The 21,901-nt window shown below is 49.2% G+C and overlaps 7 protein-coding genes across 7 annotated transcripts; 6 read left to right on the top strand and 1 right to left on the bottom strand.

Annotated features, from left to right (window-relative positions):
- Positions 1-497: 497 nt before the first annotated feature.
- Positions 498-2,727, top strand: AO090005001475 (putative C6 transcription factor (OTam); the record flags this gene model as incomplete). Its single annotated transcript, XM_001818344.3, has 2 exons — positions 498-892; positions 987-2,727. The coding sequence occupies 2 exons, from the start codon at positions 498-500 to the stop codon at positions 2,725-2,727; spliced, it is 2,136 nt and encodes a 711-aa protein (XP_001818396.1).
- Positions 2,728-7,927: 5,200 nt separating this feature from the next.
- On the top strand, positions 7,928-9,334 carry AO090005001473 (VOC family protein; the record flags this gene model as incomplete). Its single annotated transcript, XM_001818343.1, has 1 exon — positions 7,928-9,334. The coding sequence occupies one exon, from the start codon at positions 7,928-7,930 to the stop codon at positions 9,332-9,334; it is 1,407 nt and encodes a 468-aa protein (XP_001818395.1).
- A 1,077-nt stretch (positions 9,335-10,411) lies between these two features.
- On the top strand, positions 10,412-12,298 carry AO090005001472 (GMC family oxidoreductase; the record flags this gene model as incomplete). Its single annotated transcript, XM_001818342.3, has 1 exon — positions 10,412-12,298. One exon carries the CDS (start codon positions 10,412-10,414, stop codon positions 12,296-12,298), a length of 1,887 nt encoding a protein of 628 aa, XP_001818394.1.
- Positions 12,299-12,957: 659 nt separating this feature from the next.
- AO090005001471 (rRNA-processing protein NSA2) lies at positions 12,958-15,125 on the top strand (the record flags this gene model as incomplete). The annotated part of the gene is made up of 6 exons (XM_023237362.1): positions 12,958-12,959; positions 14,126-14,668; positions 14,724-14,823; positions 14,878-14,961; positions 15,020-15,048; positions 15,110-15,125. Coding segments are annotated over 6 exons (774 nt in total).
- Positions 15,126-16,220: 1,095 nt separating this feature from the next.
- AO090005001470 (uncharacterized protein) lies at positions 16,221-16,790 on the top strand (the record flags this gene model as incomplete). Its single annotated transcript, XM_023237368.1, has 2 exons — positions 16,221-16,509; positions 16,720-16,790. The coding sequence occupies 2 exons, from the start codon at positions 16,221-16,223 to the stop codon at positions 16,788-16,790; spliced, it is 360 nt and encodes a 119-aa protein (XP_023089386.1).
- Positions 16,791-17,579: 789 nt separating this feature from the next.
- Positions 17,580-17,991, top strand: AO090005001469 (uncharacterized protein; the record flags this gene model as incomplete). Its single annotated transcript, XM_023237374.1, has 2 exons — positions 17,580-17,607; positions 17,711-17,991. 2 exons carry the CDS (start codon positions 17,580-17,582, stop codon positions 17,989-17,991), a joined length of 309 nt encoding a protein of 102 aa, XP_023089385.1.
- Positions 17,992-18,529: 538 nt separating this feature from the next.
- On the bottom strand, positions 18,530-21,043 carry AO090005001468 (serine/threonine/tyrosine protein kinase MPS1; the record flags this gene model as incomplete). Its single annotated transcript, XM_023237383.1, has 1 exon — positions 18,530-21,043. The coding sequence occupies one exon, from the start codon at positions 21,041-21,043 to the stop codon at positions 18,530-18,532; it is 2,514 nt and encodes an 837-aa protein (XP_023089384.1).
- Positions 21,044-21,901: the final 858 nt, after the last annotated feature.

A 21,901-nucleotide genomic window follows, 5' to 3' on the forward strand; every position in this document is an offset into this window, starting at 1 on the left:
TCCGGTTCCGCTCCCCGTCTGTACTTCCCGACGTATCACCTTTGCCCATTGCACCACGACCTTTTGGAGACAGAAAGACAGTCCCCTTTTGCTTTCTTCAACTGTCTGCTGATAAGCATCTCCGCTACGGTTCGCACGTCCACTCTCAAACCCCTCCCTGGCCTTTCCATTTTTAGTCTACAACCATTGGTGGGCTCGTGGTCGATCGTCCAAGCCGGCCTCACGGACGTGTACCTAGAACAACTAGATTCCTTCGTTGCTTCCAGACCAACCTGAACCCCAGATAACCCAGTATCTTGGGGATCCTGGTCTGTGTCCCAGGTATTGCGGAGCTCCTTGGCGGAGTCCCCGACTGTCCCGGTTTCGTTACGTGACTGATTTCCCTTTTCGAGCCCTATCACGGCTCTTATTCGTGAGAGATTATCTCCCTATCTCTCGATCTCACCCTTCCCATTATCTATCTCTCCTCCGTCCCTTGTTGGCAGACTCCTTGCTTAATGGCTGCCGTTATCACTTTGCAGTCGTCCTCGACGACTGCGCCAGCGGCTTCTGCTGCTTCGTTCCAACCGTCAGACCAACTACTTCGCTCTCGGGTACAAAACCAACCGCCTCAGCAACCAATCGCCACTCCCCTTTCGCCTTCCACATCCATTACTGCCTTACCCCGAGTGCCTGTACCAGGTCGGGATGGGCAAAGTTGTGACGCCTGTCTGCGCAGAAAGAGTCGGTGTGCCATGAACGAAATGGTCAATAAATGCTACTCGTGCGATTTCCATCGTCAAGATTGCACATTTACCCTATCCGTGACGAGTCGCCCGAGCACAGCGGAAGTACAGTCCAAAAAGCGAAAGCTAGATGATACTGTCCCGGAGGATGTAGATTCGCCCAAGAGGTATGGATTGCCCCAGCCTTAAGTGGGCATCGAAGGCCGATCTCGGACGTCATATAGATAGACCTGGAGACACTAATCCTTTTCCCGCTGGCAGACTTTCGACCAACCCCCCGGTTTCCAAAACTAACCTTGCTCGTTCGCCATTGAATATTCAAGCCCGGATCACACCTGGGTATTGGTATCAGCGAACCCAACACATCGGCTTGACCACCGACTTGGAACCCGCCCTCCTCGAATTTCTCCCTTTGGACCAGAACCACGAAGGCATCATCGCGTCGTCCCGGGTACGAAAGTTCGGTGACGACGGCACTTTTATGCGGATGGTTAACACCTTGTCCCATGCGGACTCCCCGCAATCTGCCTCCCTAGATGCCATTGAGAGTCTAGTTGCCCCCTATGGCTCCACTTTGATTGATAAGTTTTTTGAACACATTCACCCAACCTTCCCCATTCTTATGGAGGATTCGTTTCGTCACTCTTACCGCGCTCGACAAGGCTTATCACCTCTCTTACTGTCCGCTGTCTACGTACTAGCATTGAAGTTTGTGGATGTGGGACCGGCTTCCCAGTCTGTACGACGACCAGATGCTGCTCGTCTGGAGAGCACGGCCTTGAAGTTATTGATCGAGTCTCTGCCCTATGCATCTATCTCAACTATCCAAGCGGGCGTGCTCCTGATGGAGAAGTCTACGATTGCCACACACGCGTTGAACGCGCAATTGGTCACCGCAGGCTTCGAGCTAGGGCTCCATCAGGATTGTTCTGGTTGGCGGATGGAGACCTGGGAGAAGGGTCTCCGGAAACGTCTTGCGTGGGCATTGTATATGCAGGACAAGTGGTCCGCGTTGGTGCATGGCCGTCCTTCCCATATCGTATCCTTTAACTGGACGGTACAAGATCTGGTCGAACAAGATTTCGCCGAGGCATTCCCGTCCCACGACTCTCAGGACGACGACCCCGTGGGCCATGGTCCCCTCTATTTCTGTCACATGGTCGCCTTGACGACCATCCTTTCCGACATCTTGGATCGCTTTTACACCTTGCGCGCGATCGAAGAGTTCAAAGCTGCCGGTGGCAACCGGACGCGTATGATCTTGGAACGCGCCAAACCAGCGCAGATCCGGCTGAAGGAATGGTTCGGGCGTCTACCCGCAGAGCTGAAAATGGAGTCTGGCGGTGACCTTTTCGAAGTCATTAACGAAGACAATGCTCGTAACGGCGCCTTGCACCTGTCCTATTTCGCCACAGAAATCACCCTCCACCGCTGTATTGTACGGTCTCTCTCCCCGGATACCGCCGATGCCTATTTATCGCACATCTGCCGCTCTGCCGCCAAAACACGATTAATCTCGGCCATGGACTTTGTGAATCGGCTGCGTCCGCCGCACCTGAGGTCGTTCTGGCCGGCCGCATCGCGAACCAACTTCGCTCTGATCGGATCTTTCGGGGTGCTCCTGCGTATCTCATCCCCAACCAAAGAGGAAGCCGAGTTCTATCGTCTCCGTCTCTGCGAATACCGCTGGACGCTGAGCGTCAGCAAGAAGAACGCTGAGTTCATGGAGTTCGCTCTGGACAGCCTGGACAACGCCAACACTCTCGATCAGCATGTGCCGGAGAAACCGGGCATCGACGAGCTGATGACTAGCGCGGCCAAGCCGACCGTGACCCAACCCCGTCCAGGCACGGCCGCGCAGTTGGAAAACACGATTCTAGCAATGGATCAAGGAAACGACAGCGGACGCGGCGGCACTTCGTCTGTTATATCTGGCCTTGCCTCGCCAGCAACATCAGTCAGCGAGGACAGTTTCCACGATACTGCAATTCCACCATTATAATCACTTCTCACACCTACCTCCTCTTATCTCTCTCACATAATCGTCGGACTTTAGCACTACCGACATTCCACGAATACCTTGTTGATGCATTGATGACCTCTTCCTGTTCTGTTATTAGATGTTGGGCGTACTGCGAGGTCTGGTTATCGGTTGATACCTCTTGTTTTGTTTTCTCCTGATGATCAACTGTTGATTATGATCACATTTCCCTGGATGGATGAATGGCTCTTCCAGCAAAGCTTGTACATATGGGATCAGGTTATGATTATGGATATAGACTGGATGGCGATCGGATAGATAGCATGAATTATGAGCATATTAATAGCCACACGAGCCATAATACAAGTAAAAACAGACCTAAAGAAATGTGTAATGATAGATAAACTATGATGGGGTCTACCTCACAGAACTATATTGGTTAATCCATGTGCGAAGTTTCGCAAAAGCACGTCATCCCATCCTAGGCTAGCGACACAACGTGCCTCCCTTACCTCATGTTCCTCTAATAGCACCCCAACGAGATTGTGTCACTACCACTCTCTTATTGCCAATTGATCACCTCATACATGTGAAAACAATGAGAAGTTCACATTCAAATGCCACCACTTCATCGCATACTAACGCAATAGTTCATCACGACTCCAACAAGTACGAAAAATCATTCCCCCCATTCCCGAACGCAAAATCCTCCAATATCGTCGGATCAACTAGATTAGCCAAGATCTCAGCCCTGGTATCAGGCTGAGAGTCTTGATTGAAGAGCGAGAAGAAGAAATCCCCGTCTACACCCTGTGACACCAACGGGGCCATATCTGTCCGGGTATGGACATTTTGGTCATTATTTGTCTCTAGGCTCGATGATTCGATGTTGGTGTCGACATGAGGGGGTAAGACTGGAACAGCGGATACTGCTCGACGCGTTGCGACACAGGCGCGAGCTACTTCGAGGACTTCGCGAATCATCTCAGAGCAGCGGCGAGCAACAACGATGTTGGTCATGGAGTCGAAGATCTCGAGGCTTTTTTCGACGTCCTTGAGCGGTTCTTCCTCGTTTATACCTGGGAAGCCGGAGAGGATTAGGTGGAGGAGGATCATGGCTCCGTAGAGGGCGTAGGTTGTGTTGTACCACCTTTTTTGTTTTTTGGTACTGTTAGTTTCGAGGTTGAAAAAAGCGGGTGTGGTGGGATCCTTACCAGGTACGTATGTATATTCTATGTAGGAATGATTCATATTGCATTTGTATGCTGGTTCTTGCTGCCGTTAGGCATATGTGGCCGTGCTGTAGTAGGGCAGGTGATTCGGCGATGCATGTTGATGCTGCCAGGAAGGGACGGTGGATGAGTATTCGCGTATTGTAGAATCCTGGAGATAAATTGTACTTAAGCATGTCGTTCCTAGGTGATTGTTGTATAATAGATATCAAGGAGCACTTACTCAGTCGTAAGACTAGTTTCTGCTTGAACGCCCACTCCGGATCATTGAGTGAGGCAACATCTACGTTTAGAAAGGAGGGTAGGTTGGATTTCCACTCCTCTAATTTATTGTCAAGGTTCATGGCAATCTGTGACATCTCCTTAGTAGGGCGTTTCGGTGAATGGTAGAGCAGATGAGACGCCTCGGACATGATCTGTGCTAAAGCTACCATGACCGGTATCATGGCTACGTCGTCGTCCTCTGCTTCGGAATCTTGAGTATTGCTGGTATTTACCTATCGCTGTACTATCAGACTCGGATTCTTGTGCCTAGTGTTATCTGGATCCTATACCTTGAATGGGGGTAAGGAGACCTGGTAATGGTCAAGCTGCTTCATGCTATCCAGCCTCCCCGAGGAACAGCACATTTCACTTCATAATATATCAGTAGTGTATCTTGTTTATGATTTAAAGGACTCACATTTCATGTGAGTATATACACCTATATAATCTTAGTTTTGTGACGCGAAAAAAACAGCCAGGCGAGCACTCACCACCAGGTTCGTCGGCCTTCTTTGCGTATACTTGGAGGCAGAGCGGACATTCCTGATGCCAGTCCAATTGCGATCGCTGTTCTAACTGCCATTCCGCTATACATGAAGCAGCTGTGAGGTCGTAGAGCGTTCTGACAGAATACGCTCTTGTCACGTTAGTTAACATATCAAACAAGGGCAACAGACACTCCAACTCACTAGGAGCAAGAGAGCTTGGGCACTCTCTAAAGAGCAGCTCTCGAATATGTCCCCAAGGGCTTGTTTTGTAATGCCGAAGTAGAAATCAGCAAAATCCAGGGCTGACAGCTTTCCCCCGAAATTGGATTTTCTTCCGTCGGCAGAACAATTGGCATAATGATCCAGAAGAGAAGTTTCATCAGGGCTGGCATTGATGGCACCCAGGGCAACCACGGCGAAATATAAGCCTTTGAACTTCGATGAGCGACGGTAAAATGCCCTTCTTTTCGAAGTTACGAAAGCTTCTTGTTCACACCTTTGCATGAAGGCATTTTTACTCAACAAAGGGTGTATATAATGTTTGTTTGAAAAGTAGCTGCCGATGAAGATCTTCTCAATCTCAAGTTGTGCTTCGCCGGAGAGTTCATCGATAGCTAGCGCCACTGCATCTTCATGATCTGTTCCCAGACCCAGCTATATTAGAGCCAGGTTGCCGCTAACACAGGTGGCATTACTCACCAGCGAAAGTTCGAGGCGATTTTTTTTGGTTCCCAACTGTCGAGTGTCTGTTTCCATCATCCTCAGGCCGCCCATTGATCTGAGGTGGAGAGGTACTAGAATAACCCGGGTTGTAAAGTAGGTTGACTATAGATAGTTGGGTCGCACTTGTTGCAGGCTTTGCGGTTTCCCGTTCCTTGTCCACTGTCGAGTGACGTGCTTGTCGGGGCGAGACATATTTCATGGTCGATTGCTGGTCTGGCGTCTGGCGATGGCCCTCGTCCGGTATGTTGGAAGGCATATTTTCGGGTAGGTCCGATGTTCTAGCTTCTGCCTGGTTACGAGCTCGCGCATATAGGTTTCCAAGAAAGGCGAGATTCGAAGAGTTGCCATAGAATTCAGTGCCGTTAGTGTGTAGGTTGATTCCGCTCAGGCCGTCTCTAGATGCTGAATCATACACCTCTGGGGTGGCCACTATGATTAGTCTCTCAGTATGAGCTCTCATCGAACAAAGTTCACAAGGATGTAGCATCTCACCAGCTAATACATCATTCCCCGGTTTGGAACTAGAGCATCCGGGTGACGTGACATTGCGGTTGATACTCGTATGGGGTGCACGAGCTGCTTCTCCAGCAAGGAGATCTAAAGGATCACGGTGCGGCGATATCAATTGGTTGGGTGAACTCACTTCCGGCCACGGAGATGGCCGAACTTGATCTCTAGGTGCCCTAGCAGCATCGAATGATCATAAGGTATAAGGCCAGACAGTTATACGGAAGACAAATACTAACCTTTGCTGTCCCCTGACCTGGGCGTGTCTTTTGACTGTTGGCGTTGAGCTTTCGTTTTGGCCCAGAGCTCTGTAAACACAATCAAGTGCATGATCTATAGCCTGCGTTAGCAGATTGTCCCTGATAAGGTGCATTCAATTCTTGGACTGTCACAGCGCGATCAAGAGGGGCAGCTTACAAGCACAGTAGGAACAAGGCTGCGCTTGGTCACACTATCATAATGCAATTAGTCCAGTCATCCATGACATAGCAGTAGTAGTTAGTAGTATACTAGCAGCGGTTGATTGGAATAAAGAAGGATACAGTACTTTGGTCTTACGAACGCGACAAGTCTCGCAGGCACGTGAAGCACGTGGATGTCGTCGACGTGAGGCGCGCAATTTTGCAGTTATCGCTTCACCTCTGTTCATTATGGTCTTCGTCATCCAGTCCGCTGGGCGAGATTTTCATTAAGTGGTGGGTGCTTGAGATAATCAAACGGGCTCCACACTAACCTGGAATCTAATTTAAATTAAATTTACCCGCCGACCCCTATCGCCACCCGACAGTCATAGAAGCTCTACTCATACACTTGGTAGCTATTTATCCGGGGTACGATGGGTCCGGGGTTGCCTTTCAAATATTCATATCTATAACCTGGAGAATCTAGCCAGCCTTCAGGTATAGCCATCGACCACAGTAGTGCTTCCTGAGCAAGTACAGTTATGTTCTGCACCTTAGCACGCACTATTGGACGACCTAGTCGGCTCGGTTAACGTCATATATCAGCTCTTGGCTATCAAAGGGTCAGACAGGTGGTGATTTTCGAGGAGGTTGTTCAAATAGTATAACTTGGACATGCCCTCAACCTACGAATGGTGCATTGAACCAATACCATGAGGCGATGTCTCTGAAGTAATCGGTCGGCTGTCGGTATGAACCCAGTGACAACAAACTATGTTGATTCTGTGGTATGACATCAAAGCTGATACCGGCATTATATAAGGTCTGTGTAGACGCTTCGTTATGAATCAAAAGACATTTATAAAGCCAATAGAAAGCACACAATAAGCTTAACGTGAAGATGTATCATTAAAGACGCAGAAGGTCAGCAGTGGTACATGTATGTATCTTGACATATTGGCATTATCATTTTCGCTGGACTGATAAGGCATTTGAACCGTCCATATCTTATCCGTCGGGATGCTGTATTTATTGAATTGAGTAGATAACTTAGCGATAACTAATCGGACACCTCATTCGACTAATTGGAAAGCCCTACTTGCTGAATCTACTGACAACCTGCCTAAAGCAGACCAGATTCTGTCTATAATTCACCTAATTAGGAAGGCGAACTCAAAAGGCGGATATCCAGATTCGACATGGGCAAGTTTCCCCGACACACGACTCTTTCCCCACATCTCCCCTCTTCTAGGGCCAAATTCTTGAAATGTACTTCGTATAGATATAGTCTAACTCTCAGATATTACCTAACAGGTCGTTCAATTCCGAGAATAAGCGTGGGAGATAGTGTCGGATGATATCCGAGTTCCGACGGATAGGGCGGAAATGCACGACTACAGGCGATGACGCCGTTGGTGGTGTAGATGGTAAGCTTGTCAGATGATAGACTACTCTTATCGAACCAGTAAGTAGTGCGGAGTATGAGTACTATTTATAAGGCGTCAATACCTAATCGCTTGTTGTATCCTATTTAATCTCAAGAGATATATCCCTATCTCTTGCTGTTAGTTTGATTATAGCTGCGTTATCCAATTATTAATCTACAATGGGGTGGGATCAAGACGTCCTCAGGGCCCAATTCTGCCATGCACTTTCTGAAATGTACAAGAGCGAGGTCCCCCTCTACGGGGATCTAGTGGATCTTGTCTGGAAGGCAGATGCCGAAGCAATCAACGCCCGCCACGAACAAGGAACCGAGGTGTTTGATCCGGATGAGATACTGCCGTCGCGAAACCGAGTCGAAAGACATGGGGCTATCCGGCTGGGTACCGCATACGAGCTCTCGACTATTCGACGGATGTTTGCAATCATGGGCATGTTCCCTGTGGGATATTACGATCTGAGTGCTGCCGGATTCCCAATGCATGCTACTGCGTTTCGTCCCTGGACAAAGGAAGCATTATCCAGACATCCGTTTCGGGTGTTCACGACGGTTCTACGTATGGAGTTGTTGACGGAGAAGACCCAAGAGTTGGCACAAAGAGCTCTACGACAAAGGAATATTTTTACAGATCGGCTAGTCGCTCTTATTGAGTTGGCCGAAAAGCAAGGTCAGCTTAGTTCGACGGAGTGCAAAGAGTTTATTGTGGAAGGGCTGGAGACGTTCCGGTGGCATTCCAGGGCGACTGTGACGATGGAGGAATATCAGATTCTAAAGGCTGAGCATCCACTGATTGCGGATGTTGTTTCCTTTCCCAGTTGCCATATTAACCATCTCACACCGCGGACGGTCGATATCGATCTAGTGCAGAAAATGATGCAGGACCATGGCATGCCGGCAAAGGAACGGATTGAAGGTCCCCCACGACGGCAATGCCCGATCTTGCTCCGTCAGACTAGCTTCAAAGCATTGGAGGAAACTGTTTACTTCCGAGAAGCCCATGATGCTTATGTGAAAGGTTCACACACGGCTCGGTTTGGAGAGGTTGAGCAGCGCGGATACGCATTGACGCGGAAGGGTCGCCAACTCTATGACAGAATTTTGTCACGGGTCAATATTGAGTCAACTGAGAGAGATATCGGTATTTCTGAATATGAAAGCCTCCTGGTGCAACATTTTAAGGATTTCCCGGACGATATGGCTCAGTTGCAGTCTCAGCAACTGGCGTACTTTTGTTACCATTTATCGCCACACGGTCAAAAGCCCCCGGGGCTCGATCTGCAAGGGGGTGATATGACCTTGCAACAGCTACTGGAGAATAGTATCATCGAGTATGAGCCTATCACATATGAGGACTTTCTACCCTTGTCAGCCGGGGGTATCTTCAATTCAAACTTAGGAAACACGTCCCAATCAAAACAGCTGGTCATGGAAGCTGAAGCGGACCTGGATGGATTTCAGCGTATGCTGGGGACGTCTATAATGGATGAGTTCCATCTCTATGCACAAATACAACAAAACAGCTTGGAGAACTGTCGGAGGCAACTGGGATTGAATGTGATTCTAGAGTAAGAGTATTTCGATATGTGGTCACTAGACGTAGGTTGAAAGTATTCCAATGCAAGCGTCAAAGTAGTGCGATTGCCCCAACTTTGGTCCTGGATCTGGACCCAGGTAGAACATTGATGTGATAACTAATTCTCCGGTCGAAGACTATCGACGGATTAGCGCCATCGAAATGACCAAATGGTCACTTGACGAAGCGTGCTTCCCTTCTTCTTCTTCTTCCAATGTCAGAGCGGAAATTAGTAAACGAAGGCGTTCAGAACAAAGGAGAATGTGCCGTGTGTTCCTCCAAGTTGTGTCACCCCAAGACAACAAGGTTCGACACTATGAGGTCTATAGAATTAGACTTGAAAGAAACGACAGAAGACCAAAGTTTGGACTATTCCCACATCCGTGAAGAAGGATTTTTATGGGTCTCTTTGCTCTCTCACCGCAATTGCAGACGAGCCCTAAATCCTTTCCCGATGTGATCCGTCAGCCTCAAAACTCAATTCCTCCTCCACTATGAATCAATCCTCACTAACGACGCGTAATTACTCAACTGCCACTAATTCAGCCTGCATAAACTATCGAGCTGACTATCAATAATTGTATCTTACAAGCTGACGTTTCCTCAACCTCTGTTAATGGGGGCCACTACCACCGTGACTTCTATCCTTTCACGAGGAAAAAGAACTTATCCTTTAGATATTAAACCTGACTGGTCGACGGCTGTGCCAGTCTCACATTGTGAAACGCAATGCTATTTATTGATATCTCTATATATATACCGTCAGCATGACTGCATGAAGGAGCATGTGCCATTTATAATCTTACGATTCTTCAGGTAGCTGCTCCAGCCGGAATATAACAGACCCTTGCATTATTATTCAGTGGCGGACAGGATGGATGAAAGTTTATATAGAACATTGTATGCTTGGGCCTAAAACGGCTCTAGAATGGGAAGACTGGGGCTTGTCCGGGATTATCCAAATGTGAGGGTATTTCTACAGAGCATTCCTCCCTTACGTCCGTCAGGCATTCTCAATCATCTGGCAAGTCTTTGATTTCTTTGGACGGGCCCGATATCCTCGTTTCATCACAATGCGTTTATTCCCCCTGGGCTTTGCAGCCATGGCATATGCACAACTTGGCCCTCAGGTCAACCTCTTCGATTATGAGAAACCGGGGCCTCTCCTGGGGAGTTCCTTCGGGGTCCCTGGGGCCGACGCCACCTTCGACTATGTGGTCGTTGGGGGTGGAACGGCTGGCCTGACTATTGCCAGCCGCCTAGCCCAGCGTGGATCTAACCAAAGTGTTGCCGTCGTGGAGGCCGGCGGATTCTATGAAGTCGACAATGGCAACCTTTCTGTCGTCCCGGGATATTGTACCTACTTTACAGGGTGGACTCCCGAAAACTATCAGCCACTTGTCGACTGGGGCATCACCACTGAGCCACAGCCGGGGACAAGCAATCGCGCCCATCACTACCCACGTGGGAAGACCCTCGGAGGCAGTTCGGCCAGGAATTTCATGCTGTATCAACGGCCTACATCAGACAGCATGCAGAAATGGGCAGATGAGGTAGGTGACCAGAGCTATACCTTTGCCAACATGCTCCCCTTCTTCAAGAAGTCTGGTCACTATACGCCTCCCAATCAAGCTGCCTATACCGATATGTCCAATACTCAGGCCATAGACGCTTTCAGCCCTTCTGGGGGGCCTCTTGAGATATCGTTTAGCAATGAAGTCGATCAGTTTGGCACTTATGCGCGCAAAGCGTTTGTTGGCCTTGGCATGGACCAAATTGATGGGTTCAATAGTGGCAAGCTATTGGGATCTGCGTATGCGACGTCAACGATTAACCCTAAAAATGCACACCGTTCGTCGTCCGAGTCCAGCTTCCTGCAAGCGGCCCTCAATGACGGCTCGGATTTGGTAGTGTACAAGAACACTTTGGGACAAAAGATTCTCTTTGATTCAAACAATGTCGCTACCGGTGTTCAAGTCTCAACAGGCGGGACGTTTGGCACCAGACCAGTCAATTTCACGTTGTCCGCTCGCAAAGAAGTGATCCTATCTGCAGGAGCGCTTCAATCTCCTCAGCTATTGATGGTGTCTGGAATCGGTCCATGCGATGAATTCTCCGAATTCGGTATCCCTTGCATTAGCAACCTACCAGGCGTCGGTAAGAACATGCAAGACCACATGATGTTTGGGTCTTCGCATCGTGTGAATGTTCAAACCGCCTCTGCGTTCGGCAATGAATTGCTAGCAGAACAATTCGCGCAGCAATACCTCCAGAATGCCTCAGGTCCGCTCTCTATCTTTTCATCCAGTTACTATGGTTGGGAGAAGCTCCCGGAGCCATACCGTTCCCAGCTATCAAATCAGTCAATCCAAGCCCTCTCTGCTGTTCCAAGCGACTGGCCTGAACTCGAATGGCTTACCGTCGCTGCTTACCTTGGCGACGGCACCAACAGGCAGACTGTCGATCCCGCAGACGGTTATAACTACGGCACTATCGCCACAGCTCTTGTCGCACCGCAATCTCGCGGAACAGTCTCCCTGGCAGGACCAGATATGAAAACCCTGCCCGTCGTTGATCCCCAGTGGTACGTGAATCCCACGGACATGGAGCTAGCCATCCAGGGGTTTAAACGCGGTCGTCAGGTATGGGAGAAGCTCGCTGAATTAGGGGTTGCCGATCCGGTAGAGTACTACCCCGGGACCAATGTCACGACGGATGAGCAAATTCGCGAGTTCATCAGCCACACTTCAACGACTGTCTACCATGCCTCGAGCACCTGCAAGATGGGCCAAAAGGAGGATCCCATGGCAGTTCTGGATAGTAATGCCCGGGTATACGGTGTACAAGGTCTGCGTGTCGTCGATGCAAGTAGCTTTCCTTTTCTACCGCCAGGACACCCTCAGTCGGTGGTGTACGCTCTTGCAGAGAAAATCGCAGACGAGATTTTGAGCGCGCAGTAATGTGATATCCTTTGGTTTTTTGGGCTGCACATATGATGTTAGGTTGTATAAGATTTGTATATTATTGTGTTATCGTCAGACCTAGTAATGATTAATTGATGTCCTTAGTTCATAATGTGGAGCGACAGGTGCTAGAAACGTATAGTAAACTACTTACTGCTGGACAGCTTCTATCGCAACGACAGTCCTCGGCTCGAGTTAAACATTCAAATTGCAATATAAAATACAATACAATGCACTACCCAATGTGCAAAAAATCTATCTGTACATGCTGCCTCAATGCCCAATCAACAGATATAGAACAAGGCCAAAAGACCATCGTGATCCATCCAGCCGTAGCCTGAAGTGGCCAATTCAAACGCAAGTGTTTTCGCTACCTCTCCTCATCCTCCATTATTCATATCGAGTATCCGTCGAATGGAGAACCCACCTATGCGTTGACTTCCACCTCCTGCCCATCCTCGACAACAACAGCACCCTCCTGCAGTAATTCCTCCGCAGTCTTCACCTTGACATCCATCACCCTCAGCAGGGTATACCGATGCTTGCTGCGCACCTGTCTCACATGTCTCTGTCTCCGCTTCGTCTTTTCCTTCACCCTCAATGGCTCCGAATCAACTCCCATAACACGCACTCGGCACTCGAATAGCCGCTCATCGATGTATGGTGCCCCCTTAAGCGTAAACTCGCGAGATCCCAGAACAGATGCCCGGTTGAAACGGATGATATCGCCGGGCTTGACCTTGGGCATCAAGAAAGGGAGACGGAGGTGATCACCTTCCGTGAGAAGGTAGGGGTTGTCATGGAGGTGAGCAGTGATGTAATGTGGCTTTTGGGTCGTCAGGTACGGCAACTTCTCGAGAAGGGATTTGGTCACTTTTAACGGGGAGGTGAAGGTCGGAGCCACGGGGAGTTTGGTTGGGATGGTATTCGACGGTGTGGAGATGGGTGGTTGTTGGCTGGGTGTGCTGGTCTGAGCGCGGGGTGATGCGCTTAGTGGTTCTGAGGGCTGCTCAGGGTGTGATTGCGAGGTCGTGGCTGTCGTTGATGCTTGACGCAGACAGGCCCCAAAGGTGGTGGTGACAGGTCGGGCCGACTGCTCGAATGGCAGTGCGAAGGCTCTTGCGAGCGCCGTTCGGGAAAACATATTTGTGGCTGTTGCAGAATTGTTGGCCTCCTTGTAACCCTGCACTTGCTTTTCCGGGTTGGAAAAGACAAGACTAATGCCGCAATGGACGTGGTGGACAGTTCTTGTATCAGTCCGAACTTGAGGCCGCGAGAAATTCCAGTGGATCCCGATGTGGTTAGGCACGTGATGTGGCTGGTGCCAATGTTTTCTATGGCGATTGACACTGATAAGTGGGTTCCAAGATCGCTGGTTAGGGATAAAACTGGGGGTTGGCTTTCTAAAAGAAAATAAATTACTTTAATTTTATGTATGCCACTGGGCTTCCTGTATACGAAGTTATCTTGTTGCAAGAGCGAAGTTTATGGCGGTCTGTTGTCACGTGATTTATCGATACCGAGCCACTCTATCCGTGCATCGAACTTTTTCTACATCTCCGCCAACAGAGTTGATAATATTTAGATCACCTCAACCCGTTAGTTTCTGTTAATCATGGTACGTCTATGACCCCCCAGCTATGGCCAGATTTTTCGGCCGCCCATTAAAATGTCCTGAGATATCTGGGCGCGGCTCTGGAGGATTTTGATAATAGATACTGGTATCTAACCATTCTTTCCAACTACAGCCTCAGAACGAGTTCGTCCTCCTGCCTCAGTCAACTGTTTCCCGTCGCCCCGACATCATGTACTGACCACCTCCAGGTATATCGAGCGCTGGCAAAAGCAGCACGGAAAGCGTCTTGACCACGACGAGCGAGTCCGCAAGCGCCAAGCCCGTGAAGCCCATCAGCAGTCCAAGGATGCCCAGAACTTGCGTGGTCTGAGGGCCAAGCTGTACCAGCAGAAGCGCCATGCCGAGAAGATCCAGATGAGGAAGCGCATCAAGGCGCAGGAGGAGAAGAATGTCAAGTCTTCCGCGCCCGACGAACCATCCAAGACGCCTTTGCCACAGTATCTGCTCGACCGTTCCCAGGCCACCAATGCCAAGGCACTTTCTAGCGCTATCAAGGATAAGCGTAAGGAACAGGCCGCCAAGTTTGCGGTGCCTCTGCCTAAGGTCAAGGGTATCAGTGAGGAGGAGATGTTCAAGGTTGTCAACACCGGAAAGAAGACGCATAAGAAGTCCTGGAAGAGAATGATCACGAAGCCCACTTTCGTCGGCAATGACTTCACCAGAGTTAACCCCAAGCGTGAACGTTTCATCAGACCTATGGGTTTGCGTTACAAGAAGGCGAACGTTACACAGTATGTTCTTTCCTCCTTTGCAAGGATAATGTTGCTGATGGTTGTTCCTACTTAGCCCCGAGCTGGGAGTCACTGTTCAACTACCCATTATTTCGGTTAAGAAGAACCCCCAGAACCCATTGTACACTTCTCTGGGTGTTTTGACCAAGGGAACGGTATGTTCTGCTGCTGACCCTCCCCTGGTGGTTTGCCTGTTAACCCCAACATAGATTGTCGAAGTGAACGTTTCAGAACTAGGCCTGGTAACAACCAGTGGACGTGTCGTATGGGGTAAATACGCACAGATCAGTAACGTAAATATACCCGGAACCTGTTTGAAAAGGTAATCCCATATGCTAACCTTCGATCTAGAACCCTGAAAACGACGGATGCGTCAATGCGTATGTTCTCCTAGACTTGTCTACCCTTATGACTGTTCGGATTGCTAACTCTCGGGATTAGTGTTCTCCTCGTTTAATCATTCTACGGTCGACGTTCATGAATCAGCCCCACCACTTGAATGCTTCATCTTCGATACCATTTGATGTCATAGAAATTTCGTCTTTGGCTTTCCTTTCTTCCCTTATTCGCCGGCGGCGTTCGAGGCGCGCAATATGTCATTTATTAAAAGTCTCGTCTTGATATAGATCCAATTGCAATTGTATTTGGAAAATCATTTGCTGTAGTATATCAACGTAGGCATATTTTCTAGGTTATCAATTCGCGTACAGCCAGTCTCCCCAGTTTAGATCACTAGACTACCGTTCCGCGCGTCAGAAAGCCTACAAGAAGGTTCATATACGTAGCTATCGGGGGAAACATCAAGTGGACAAATGCCTAGTCTAGTACAAAAAGCACGATGAATATATATCCACTACTTAGCATGATTGACTAACCTTTCTAAAACAGCAGGCAAACAACCATAGATTTCTAATAAACTATACCCACTCTTCTAGACATCGAGATATACCACTACGGGTAGTGGATTGAGACTTATTTGCGACTAGTATCTGCAGCTGCATATTCTTCGACGGTGGATATCCCTTATCGACTGGACATAGAGCCCCTGGAGTACAAGTCAGGGCTACACTCTGTACAGAACAAAGGTTGAATTGCTTACACTATTATCTGTACATTGAGTCCTTATATATATCTCTTCACGTCGCCGCCAGACAAGGCACTTTGGTAGATGAACTACTACTACCTACCTAAGAGCATGGCTACAGAGGGCTGCTGAAACATCGAGTCGAATGTACTGATACTATCATGGATGAGGCTACGTGGATGTAATCGCATTGTGGGGTAGCGTGATGGGATATTTAAGTTATAAGGCCAACACAAGGCTGCGTTGGCCTGGGTGAGCTATGAAAGGCTGGTACTACTGGGCTAAAATCTGACAACTGATCCCGATATGAAGTTAGTATTGTTAGTGCTGACCAATCTACAAGCATAGTTTTTTGTTGCAACGCAATCATTCCATTCTGCTATTTAAGTCCGTGACTGCCCTTCAACAAGCCGGCGTCAGTTCACTTTCTCTCAACTCAAAGCAGGCAAACAAAATTGACTACTTATCATGGCACTCGGCACGGCGGCTGCGGTTGATCAGTTTAGGACTGCCTTGCCTGGTAAAGTGGTGACCCCAGAGGTTAAGCCGAAGTACCAAGGAGCTGTGACACGCCCTTGGTCTCAGACGTGCTGGACCCCAGCTGCCGGATATGTCTACCTGAGCAATGTACAAGAGCTCACTGAAGCACTGGCTATTGTCAAGAAGACAGGATCTAAGTTTGCGATTCGCAAGACCGGTCACAACCCCAACGCTGGTTTCAGTAGTGCAGATGAGACTGCCATCGTTCTTGATATCCGTCAGTTTCAGTCTAAGGAGCTGACATCGGATGGAGTCGCTCGAGCTGGATCGGGAAATACCTGGGCGAGGTGTATGCCTGGCTGGAAGAGCAGAAGCTGTCAGCTATCGGAGGTCGAGACCAGCAGGTCGGACTAGGAGGCTTCCTTCTCGGAGGTGAGAGTCTACGATCATTCTGAAGAGGATGTTCTTGGGGCTTGGAACCTAACAGGCACCAACAGGGGGCATGGGGGTTTTGCCCAATCTTCACGGGCTTGGAGCAGATGGCGTGAGAAACTTTGAGGTTAGGGTGGCTGCTTTCTGTTTTGGATACACAATATGCTTTCCTGCAGTACTCATAATCAAGCTCTCCAGGTCCTGTTGGCCGATGGAAGACTGATTAATGCAAACGCGAATGAAAACGCCAATCTCCATCGCGTTCTGAAGGGTGGTGGCTCCAACTATAGTATGTAACATGCCTTTTTATGGTTTCACTTGAACTTCGAGCTGGGACAAACTCGAGGAGGCCCCTAACGCATTCAACAGGCATCGTCACGCGTTTCGACCTCGAGACCCATCCTCTGATCAACGTCCAATACACAATCAACCTCTACAGCCCAGACGACCATGTTGAGATCAACAAGGCAACAGTTGCCGTTCAGAAGGCCATGGAAGATGACCCCAAAACTGGGTTGTTCACCAAACTTTGTTGCTGTGGGCTTGCTCTATGGAGACACCCCAGCAGAGCCACCTTCTGCTTTTGAGTCTTTCTATAATCTTAAAAGCCTGGTGACGACGGCTCTCCCCACCACAAATGGCACGCTCCTATCGCTGGCCCAAGCCATAGGATGCCCAGGTCTCCCAGAAGTGAGTGCAGACAAAGTTAAAAGAGCGCCCAGCTAGTCACTAACACGCGATAGGCGAGCAGTTTGCTCGGTCACCACCCAGGCTTCGCAAGAACTCTACGAAGAAGTCTACAAGTCCTGGACTGAGGTCTGCAAGACCCTTCCGGCTGGCTGCGTACTGCATTATACCATCCAGCCCATGGGCAAGGCTGGTGTGGAGGCAGGAAAGGATCGCGGAGAGAATATCATGGGACACGAGAGCATTCCACAGTGCTGTACGTTCAGATTTGCGTTCTCCATCACAATGACACCCATCGTCTTGAGTCAGATGGTCAACTCCAGGTGTACGACAACGCTAACCGTGATATCAATTCGTAGGGTGGGTTTTCACCTGTGAGTGGCCCCAGGAGGGTAGCGACGACGCCGTGGCGCAACAGGCAGTGAATAAAATGTCCGAAACGGTGCACTCTCTGGCCAGAGAAGCGGGACTTCTACTAGACTTCAAGTGTATGAGCTTTTCCATGGCCTCTCAGCGGGTTCTGGGCAGTTACGGGGCTGAGAACATCAAGAGGATGCAGGAGGCTGCAGCCAAGTACGACCCTGAGGGGGTTTTCCAAAAGCTGCAGTACGGTGGCTTTCTCCTGCGCAACAACGTCTAAATCCTCTCGCCTCTTCCCATGAGAGGGGGACTTCGTAGTCCCAACTTAAAGGGAAGTTGGGCCGAGCTTTCTGCTGTATTCGACTTCCTGTAGAATTCGGAGCAAAGCAATACATTTTAGACAAATACATATAAAAGACAAGTGAGCCCATAAAAGATCTGTTGTGCAGGCAGGTCACTTATTGCTCACACCGACAGGCTCCTAAAGATGAGACGCAAGACTATATTTAAGTGAATGCTATTATATTCCAAGTATACTCAAACTCCAAACCCACGCTGAATTTACAGCTTCCAATGCATCCATGAGTGACAAAAGATCCATATACAATGCCCAAACGTGTCCTCAAAACACCAAGTCCGTGTACCCAAAAGGTAAAATTATAGATCCAAGAAGTGTAAAACAAAGGAAATACTCCACGCTGGGCAGAACCAGTCCAATAGACAGGCATGAACGCCGGATCGTCGGATCATTCAGGATATCAAACAAGAAATATTCGAGGGCCAACATAAACAAAAGAAATTAGTCGAGTCAGGTGTCATCATGCGTTCTCTTCCAATGCTGCCTTGATCTTTGCAAAGAATCCAGCAGGCCAAGCCGCGAGTTCTTCCTCCTTGGGGATGCCGCGCACTTTGCAGTGATTTACTACGTTCACCAAAATCCTGTTGAGCATTTCCTGGGTGACGGGAACAGCTCCTTCAAGTTGCGCCTCAGGGTATAAGAATGGGTCCCTCTGAGCCAGGAGTTGATCCACGGTCGGTCGTAACGTCTGATCACGCTGCAAGCACCCCTTCAACGTTCGGATCAGTCCCGGGGGAATAGACGCTCCTCCAACACCAAAGGCGGGGAAATCAATCTTGACATTTGGATTGGGGATAGCCAAGATGCGCTCATAGTATTTAGCAATCTTCGCAAAAGGAGGCTGACCATACACCATCTTATAGAGAATACAACCCAAACTCCAGACATCGCTCGGCTTACCGAGCTTCATCACTTTTCCGACGCTTGCCGGCAATCCGAGCGATGCGTTCGAATCAATCAAAGCTTCTGGTGACATATAGTTTGGAGTACCAACTTGCTGTTCACGGTGTACGTTGACCGTATTGTCCTGGATGGCGTTCGCGATTCCAAAGTCGATCAGTTTCAACCTCCCTTGTACAAGAAGGAAGTTTGCGGGCTTCAGGTCCGAATGGACAATGTTGTAGTTATGGACTGCTTGAACGCACTCAAGCATCTCCTTCCAGTAATATCGAGTAAAGTTGATATCGAAAACGGCATCCTCGGCATTTAGTCTGTATGTAAGTATTTTTTCTAGGTCAGACTCTCCAATTTCCATGAGAACACTGAGTGTATGTTTGTCGGAATTCAACTCCCAGTCAAACAAGCGTACGACACGGTCCAGGTTTTCCAATTTCTTGAGTAGATCAATCTCTCCCTTGTAGCCAGCCAATGTTACGGGATCGACATCCTCCAAATTCACTCGTTTTAGGGCAAAGATCTTATAGTTCTCAGCCATTACTCGGTACACGCGCGAACTTCCGCCTCGGCCAATGCAGTCTAACCGCGTGAAGGGTTTGTGATTGACCGATACTTGATTACGCTTTCTGCGGGATGAGGACGCGGTAGCCGCGCCCCCTGTTGCTGTAGCAGTCTCAAGTACGGACATCTTTGGGGGAGGAGGGGCCGGTCTATGTGGGGTATTGTTGCTTCGAGTCGATAGGATCTTTCTGGGTGAGTTTCCAGCTGGTGTTTCCATGCTTTCTTTCTTTTCGTCCCCATGAGCCACTGAGAGCTTTTCTGGTTTATCAAGCAAGTTAAAGCCCTGTTGTTTCACCCGTTTGAAGGTCGGTGGAGGCTCGTTCTCTTGATCGCGAGCTGCAGGTAGTGTGGGCGGAGGGGGAACTTTGAAGACGGGTTGATCCTTCGCGCTTGAAGGTTTGGATGATGATGCCTCTGATGATGAGCCAGGTGTCGACTTCGAGTGTGACCCGTAAGACTTCGGTGACGAGGACCTCGAAAAGGGGCCCTCAGTCGCTGAAATGCCAGCAGCTTCGTACGATCGATATCCTTCGGATCTTTGTGGCGGGCTAGGGTCTGTTGCCCAAGATACTTTGGGTGATGATGATTTCGTCGTGCTTTTGTAATGATAGTCATCATTGTCATAGTTTCCGTCAGGGTTCGCCTCTTTGTAATTGTCTGGATCATTGTTTTCCTCACTTTGCCGCCGGAGCACGCCTCTTCTCGCTGGCCCATTCAGAAATGTTCCTGTGAGCCTTCCTACCCTCTTCACACGAAGCGAACTATGAATGCCCAGATCTTCTCCATTCCGACTCCGCAATACCGATGCGGTGCCCAGACGTGGTGCGTAATCATCCTCATATTTTACTCTCCTTCCATCTTCAAGGCGACTTGCGCTGTCATGCTCTTCAACAGAGCTCCTATCAGCTGATCGCCTTTGGGAGGGCGATATGGATGCGGGGGATCGCGTGCTACTACGTGACCCAGTGATGCGAACACTGCGATGCCTTGGAGCTGGCGTAACAAAGTCATGCGAGCTTCCCCTCGCTTCAGAATCGGCATCCTCGCCGCCTGAGACATGCGATCCTTCTCTTCGAAACCTTGCGCCGCTGGTCAAGCCGGGTGAAATGCGAACGACCCGAGGCGCCGGGCTCCCAGTCGACCCGTCGTTGGGAGATGCTGTGCGCGAGCGCCTCTCTTGGCTTGTTGATATTGAAGCTACGCGATCACTCTGATGACGATTGCTTTGGCCATTTTTGTGTAGGCGAGGGGATAGGTCTAACCCATCTTCATCAAGCAAGGCTTTGACGGAAGCACTGAATTTGGGTTCCGGAACCTCGTCATCGGAGCTATCGCCGGCAGAGTAACGCTTAGATATTGATAGTCCATTGCTTCTAAGTGCGGCCGAATTCTGCAATTCCGGTGACGTGCGCCTGGAGCCGGTGCGAGAGACCGAGGCGCGGGACATTTGTCGGGATGACGGCTGTCGATGGAGACTACCCGTATATGCTGCGGAGAGGGAGTTAGTAGAAGCCATCATAGCGATTCAAAGCGAGGCCACATGGACGCGTCCGCCAATGCGTCGGTCCCGCTACCCAAGAGTTACAGGCAGGCACTGGCCGCCAGGTTGTCGACTTTTACTTGTTGTGTATACCGGTCGGGATCAACGTACTCGAAGAAACAACGTTACGGGGAGGCTGGGAGCGGATATCATATCACGTGATTGGTTGTTGCCACGGCAATGGTGTGATGACAACAAAGCATGGCGTTCATTTGCTGCAGTTGCCACTTGAGCACATACACATTCACATACTACGGAGTACATGTATCTCCTACATCATGTAGATACATCATGATCTACTTCGCCCAATGTTTTGCTACCCTTAGAGTAAAACCGCTCCGATTTTGTCAAACATAGTGTATTGTAGATAATGGGACTGGGCGTGATTTATATGTCACGCCAACTTGTTACAACTTCTTCCACAAATAAAGTACTTTTCGTCACTATATATAGGCTGTGCATGGCTCTACCATGGAGCTACTTGCTTTTCTGAGTTTCGGGACTCAAACGTCAAACGACCCTACTTAGGTAGATAAATTTCATCTGAAACCACCCTAAAACCTTCTCGGTCGCGTTCTCAACGAACACAGATATTTCTACCTGATATGTTCGCTGCAGACAGGGAGTCTAGCATGGAGCTAACACCATGGGTGAAGCAGTAGTGCTGACTGCCCAACGCATAGCCGAGTTCTTAGCTGCAAGCCAATTACCTAAATGCTCAATAACCATAGGCTGTGGTGCCCCTGCGCATACTACCGTAGATAATATGAGTTGAGCTCATGTATCTGTCTAATCAAACAATCATACGATGGTTACTTTACCCTCAGGTAAGTG

This window comes from Aspergillus oryzae, chromosome 1 (genome assembly GCF_000184455.2).
Source record: "Aspergillus oryzae RIB40 DNA, chromosome 1".
Lineage (NCBI taxonomy): Eukaryota > Fungi > Ascomycota > Eurotiomycetes > Eurotiales > Aspergillaceae > Aspergillus > Aspergillus oryzae.